Source organism: Cupressus sempervirens, chromosome 8, assembly GCF_028749045.1.
Source record: "Cupressus sempervirens isolate cs-2001-9-10 chromosome 8, ASM2874904v1, whole genome shotgun sequence".
Classification (NCBI taxonomy): Eukaryota; Viridiplantae; Streptophyta; class Pinopsida; order Cupressales; family Cupressaceae; genus Cupressus; species Cupressus sempervirens.
Window position 1 is genome coordinate 403011040 of NC_143125.1, and position 6727 is coordinate 403017766.

The 6727-nt window shown below is 38.9% G+C and overlaps 1 protein-coding gene across 1 annotated transcript; it reads right to left on the reverse strand.

Annotated features, from left to right (window-relative positions):
* Positions 1–2804: 2804 nt before the first annotated feature.
* On the reverse strand, positions 2805–6404 carry LOC149542988 (Transducin/WD40 repeat-like superfamily protein). Its single transcript, XM_089797912.1, has 3 exons — positions 4504–6404; positions 3620–4239; positions 2805–3470 (listed from the first exon to the last, which is right to left on the reverse strand). Exons 1-3 carry the CDS (start codon positions 6103–6105, stop codon positions 2939–2941), a joined length of 2754 nt encoding a protein of 917 aa, XP_089654038.1. The 5' UTR covers positions 6106–6404; the 3' UTR covers positions 2805–2938.
* Between the last annotated feature and the right edge of the window lie 323 nt (positions 6405–6727).

Below are 6727 nucleotides of genomic sequence, written 5' to 3' on the forward strand. Positions count from 1 at the left end.
GAAAATGTAGAAACCCAATTAAAACCAATTTGATAATCTTGGGTTCAAATAGGTGTATCTATTATCTCTAATGGATGGAGAGATCACAAAAACTATCCCTTGATCAATGCCATTGCTATGTCCTCCAAGGGGGCAATATTTTTTAAGGCAGTTGACTCTGAGGGGTAAATAAAAGATGCAGAGTTTATTTCCTGGATTCCCATTGATTCAATAGAGGCAATGGGTAGTGATAATAGTGTCCAAGTAATTACAGATAATGCAAAAGTTTGCAAGGTTGCAAATGCTATGGTAGAGGCTAGATATGATCACATCTTTTGCGCGCCATGCACCATACATTCGCTTATTTTGGTGATGCAAGTAATTGGCACTGAAGTAGACTAGGTGAAACAAATTTGAAGAGGTTGAGAAGATGAAATGTTTGTGACAAATCACCATATGTCACAAGCAATTTTCAAAACTTTCTTCAAATTGGAACTATTGAAGGTAAATTTTAAAATTTAATTTATTTAGGAAAGTTTATCATTTTATGTCATGTTTTGCATGATTGAATAAAACAATTTTTGTGTTGTTAATATATTTTAAATGTGTTCCTAAGTTACTATTAACATGTTCTTAGGTGGCCGAAACTCATTTTGCCTCTCACTAGGTGGCCGAAACTCATTTTGCCTCTCACACAATCATCTTGAGATGACTTGTGCAGGTTGAAGAGGCATTGTCACAAATGGAAAAAAAAGTCCCTCAAACCCACAAACCAGGTTCTTGTACCAGAACCTGTCCCCAAACCCAAACCAGTAACTTAGCCTCACATGAGTCTGATTTAAACAATAGAAAGCATAGTAACTACCCTGTAATAGAAGTTGTTAGATTGCCTTGGTTGTCAAAATAAAATTCCTTACATTATACTATTCAGAAGATTCTTGTTCGTTTGAAATAAAAAAATATACAATTATTTCCAAAAATCTCAACCTTTTAATGCAGCACAGAAAACATGACCCCAAAAAAACTTAACATGCACATTTCTGCAACTGCAAGCAAACTATTGGCCTCTACATCTAGTTGAACCCCCACAGGAAAAAGGTTTACTTCCAGAATTTAATTGACTGCAAAAATGCATAAACAATGAAGGGTGTCTTCTGCTGGGCCTGAAAAGAGTTGAATATGCTATGAAGATCAATGTTTGATCTCCAAATAACATTAGGTACAATGGTACTCTTGATGTATGTTTCTCAACTTGGCAAAAAGTACTGTATTGAAATGTGAAACAACGAATCTGCAGCATCTCACTTGGACTAAATATGATTCAAGGTGTATGATTTCTGGTGTAATCTCAACCTCTTACATATGGCAGCCACTACTCTGCCACTCTGAGTGGCTGAGTTTTCACTGGAAGTGTCCCTTTCACTTGTAAGGGTTAGCTAAAACAGTTAAGGCATTAACGTGAAAAACAGCAATTCAAAGCCTTTTTAAGGCAGATAATTATCAGACAATGTCTGAAGGCAACTTGGGTACAAGGCAGCACCATCCAATACCTCAGCTCTCCAGCTAGACTGCCTTCCGTTTTCATGCTTGTTGATTTGATGCACCATGTGATAATAGTGAATAAAATTGGCACTCCAAATGTTTCCCTGATTTATCCAGTACTTTCCTAGCATCTCAAACATGTTCATATAGATATCACACTCTTGACAATAGACTAGCAATCACTGATGAAACTGATTGTACCCATCTAGGAATGATCTGCCAGCACCAAAGAAACAAGCACTAGTTTGGATGATATTTACCTTATTAGAGTCAATGTTAAGCCAGTCACAGTTTCTTTGCCCCTTACAAGTCCTTCCATATAGTACGGGCTTTTGAAATTGATTTCTTGGATATTATTTTCTGCAGATAATGTGTTTCAGATCCTTAACCGTGACTACTGGTAACTATTTGGTGTTATAGGTGTAGGTATGTAAAATTCGGTGAGCATTTTTTTTATTTTGATAATGAAACCAGTAGCATCAAAAAACAGCATAAATATGACTTTTTTTGTAAGAGGATATTGTTGAACATGGAAGCATTTTAGTCATAAACCAACAAGCTACCATTACCTTGCCACACATTTTATTCATTTTATTCAAAATTCTTATTTCAATATTGACTGTCTGTAAAGTCAGGTAAACTTTACAGAATTTTTGGCAGTGCCAACATAGCATTCTAGAGGATAACCATCCCAAAAGAATAATAAATGCATTGGCATGAACAACAAAAGTTTCCGAGTATGCTAAAGGGCCATGCGAGAATTTGTCTGTTGATTGACCCAGCTCCAACCTAAGGTGTCAAGTTTAAGAAGCGTGGCGTGCCCACTCAGCTGCATCAACTCTGTAAACTACTAAAAAAATTCATACAATTAAACTGCTAATATCATTTGAAGCATAGAAGATGACATGTCCATTCTGTAAAATCTAGAAACGTGAATAGTTTAATGGTAAACTGCTAAAAGAGTATAGCTCAACTGCAATTACTACTATATCAAACGCAATAACTAAGCGTGCCATTTATTCTCTCAGGAAATTGTAGAGTAGAGAACTCTCTTTTTTTATAGGAGTGGAGAACTCTTATTAATTCTATCAGAGGCAATAACTAAGCATGCCATTTATTGTCTCAGGAGACTACAAACCTAGACTGCTCCCCAATTCTCAGCTAACCATGTGCTAGATATAGTTTCAAAAATAAACCTGACACAGAACAACTAACAAAGAACTCATCTCCAAGAGCAGTAAAAATTAACTAGTTAAATTCTGAGGTTCAGAGGCTTCGAACAATTTAGAGTAACATGATTAAAATTTCTTGCATCTGCCATAAATAATATGTTATTAAGTAAAACAACAAATCTAAACCATGAAAAAAAAAAGAGATAGTAGCAAATTATACAATATTATTTTATTTGATTGCCAGATTATGACAGGTACCTCCAGAAAGCAGGGCCATCTTTAGAAAGAAGTAGAATGTGGGATCCTGCATAATCAAAAGAAGAGCATTTCAGGTCATCTGGTCCTATAATTTCCATCATTGCTTTTGTTCTTAAATGATCATTTTCCCTGCTTTGGACAACATCTTCCCTGCGTGCATCAAATATTGACAAACCACCTCCATTGATAGCCATTACCAAATTCGCACAGCCCCAGACTTGAGGAACAGAAGACTCTTCAAAGCGGACATTGGACTCTGGAAGAGTGTACACGCATGCAGGCCTCCCTCCCCTAATTGACCATTGATTCACTCTACATTGAACAGCCATCTTTGATGAGAACCTAGGGGTTACAGCCCCAGCAAAAATCAAATCGCCCTGAGCAAATACAGACTGCACATTTTCCCCAAATGTTGGGATTTTGAGGCCTACTCCAGAAGGCACACGGAAGTCAAAGATATTAACTGCATCTTGAGTGCAGAACAGTCCATCATTGCTTTCTGATTCTGCAGAGCTTACCCTGTATGGACACCAGCAAAATTGTAACCATTCTCCCAAATCACAGCAAATTTAATGCATCAAATGAACATAAACATAAATATAGTAATAGAAAAATATGATTTTCAGAGCTGAGATAAAACAAACACAGATGGGAAAAAATAGTTATACCTCTGCCGTACACCACCAGTGCACTCAGCATCTGTGTTGTGCACGTGAAGAGCTGAAACCTTTCTACCTGGAAAGACGACACGATGCAAAGATCGAGGGTTCAGAGAATTGACATCCCAAAGGCTGATAGATTCAGTTTCAGCTACAACCACCTTGCCTTTATTTCTCCATTGCAAGGGACAAGAATGATTCATGTTAGTTACATTTCTCTGTGTCTCCCATTTCATCACATGATCACCATCGCGGATATCATAAACAATAACTGTCTTTTGAGTACTGCCAGTAGCTACCAAGAGTGGCCCACATGGCCGATACCACCAATGCTGATTTTCAGGCACAACGTTTGAAAAACAAGAATTCATCCTTAATGAACTTGTCTGAGTGGAAACAGAAGAAAAGGAACTAGATGGGCAAGTGAAGAGCTCTGCCTCAGTACGGTATGCCACAATCTCTTTGTTATAGAAATCCCATGAACAGAAACCGGTGTTCAATGTACTACCTGTGGATGCTGCCACAACATATTTACATGAGCGACCATCTGAACCGGCAGCTCTAATCAACCAGCAATCACCCCATGAGTTTGGGGTGTGCCTATGAGGAATTCTGTATTCAGCTTTCTCCTAATCAAGAAAAGAAGAACTTAGATCATTAATTAATCAATCAATTATCTTTTATTTACCAGCTCCACAAATAAACATAAATGACAAATACCCTTGAGGATTTACGAATTCAAGCCATCCATATAAATAGGAGAAGATCAGCTATTCACAAAGCAAAAACAGCAGGGTCTGCTGTTTCATATGCTATCTGTGTTCTTGTAAATGTTAATAGTCCTTTATTTATTCTATTTTGTGTAATAATTTGCTATACTAAATCATCCATACCTCAGAATTCACTATGTCGTGAAAGGAACAGCTGCCATCATCATGAGCAAGCAAAATAGATTCTCCTTCTGAGACAAACCAACCTGCAGTAGATGTCTTATGGCCAAGCTGATTCAATAGATCAAGGGGGGTTTCTTCCATTTCTTCTGCACTGCAAGAACATGCTTGGTTATTTTCCTTATCGTCAAATTCCATTGTCTCCTCACATGCAAGGTCACATGCAAGAAGAGGCTCATTGCAGTCAGTGCCAGTGCCTTCAACGGAATCCTCATCACGAGATACAATACGGGAATGATCATTTTCGTTCCTCTCAGAAATTGCCAAAGCAGGTTCTTGATTCATTTCATCTGTTTTAGTATACATTAAGTTGTAGGTGTTGTCTTCTGATAAAACACTGTGCTTCTGATTCAGTGCACTTAAAAACTCTGCAGCAACGGGATCCTCATCAATAGGACTCAGCAATTCTTTTTCTGATATATCAAGAGCATTAGAGTCACCGGAAGAGGATTTTTTGCACAAATTTCCTGACTTAGGCTTGACCACCGTAAGTTGAACGGATGATCGGCTTCTTAACAATTTTTGGTGCGGAAAAAGCCTATCTTCCAGTTCCTGATGACTCAAGCGTTTCTTCAGAGATGGAGACGATTCCTGCAAATCCTCATCCTTTTTATGTGAATGGGAACTTCTCATGGTAGGATTGTCAGATTTGGGGTTTATATGAATCTGGGAACCATCTTCCTCGCTATTCTCCCCAATAAAGCTATCGGCGGTCATGGCCTTCTCAATACAGCTAATCTTAAGGTGTATGTCAGAAAGCGTAGTCATAGACTTGTGAGTGTTGTTGGCATCCAACATTTCCTTCGTCCTCCTCAGCTCGGAAGAAATCTGACTTACTCTTTTCTCCAGAGAAGCAAGCCTCTCATGAATCTTACTTGGAAAGGAGTCGTTACCTTTCACTTTCACCTCTTCTGACCTTATAACATTCTCATCTTCACCTTTAACTTGGCTTTTCTTCTTTGATAGATCGGTGGGGGGAGGAGGAGGTAAAGGTTTAGGCGATGAGGGTACCATCATCCTTTCATCCTCTTCCTCGGCACCCATGACATCCTGCAAAACTTGTCGCGAACGGCATTCTCGCTCTCTTTCTCTCTGTTGTCGTTGCCGTTGCAAATCGGAGATTATGCATGCAACAGAGGAAGAGGACTTACCGTTGGTATTATTGGTGGAGGAGGGCAGAGAAGAAGTAGACCACCTGAGACTGAGACTTTGAGCTTCCTCCTTTTCCTTTGCAGGTTGCCTAGGCTCCTCTGATCTGCCCGAGTTTCGAACCCCTGACCTAATGGTCTGTTTCGAAGGCATTGCAGAGGTGTTGCGTTTGGAAGCAGAGGGATTATTATTCCTCACGGCCAGTCCCCTGCCGCTGCGACCCTCGATTACGGCATTCCTCGCCGTGTGAAGGGGAGGAGGATTCTCTTTCTCTTTCTCTCTGTCTCTACGCTTGTACTTGTATTCAGCCCCCGTTTCCGGGTTGGGAGGAGGAGGATGAGAAGCATCTGCCCTGCTTGGCCTTCTCTTCTCCTTCTTCCCAACGACAGCAGACATTTTTAACAAGAAGCTCCAGATGGAGATGGAGATCGTGATAGGGGAAGGTTTTCAGTAGTGTTGTTGCAGGGCAAAAGTGAGAGTACGGAAGTATGATGGGGATTGAGAGTCTGCAACAAAGCGATCAAGGCGAACGCGCCAATCCCCCCCAAATTCAAATTTTAAATTGATTTACGCCTGCGCTGTATCAAGTTTTGATCTGAGATGGGGCGGCCCTTCAATGTCAAATGTTGGTTTTGACTTTGATATTTTGGATAGTTAAGAGAATGGTTCTTTTTCCACATAAACCTTATAAATTTACTATGGCCTCCTTTTACAAGATGTCATTAAAAGGACTCATAAACTCGCGGTCATCACATTTATTAAAAAAAATAGATAGAATATTATCAAGGATAATACAATATAAATAAATAAATAAGATGTTAATATACAATGGAAACCTTGTTTTTATAAGCGTGGGAGATAATATATGATTATGACGAATATAATATGAGTCATGAAGAATAAGAGACTAAATAAACCTAACTTATTAGATGATAAAATTATCTAAGAGGAAAAATCATTAGGGAATAACCTCTAATCATGTCAAAATCCCCACTTTAAGTGCAATATGGAGAGAAAC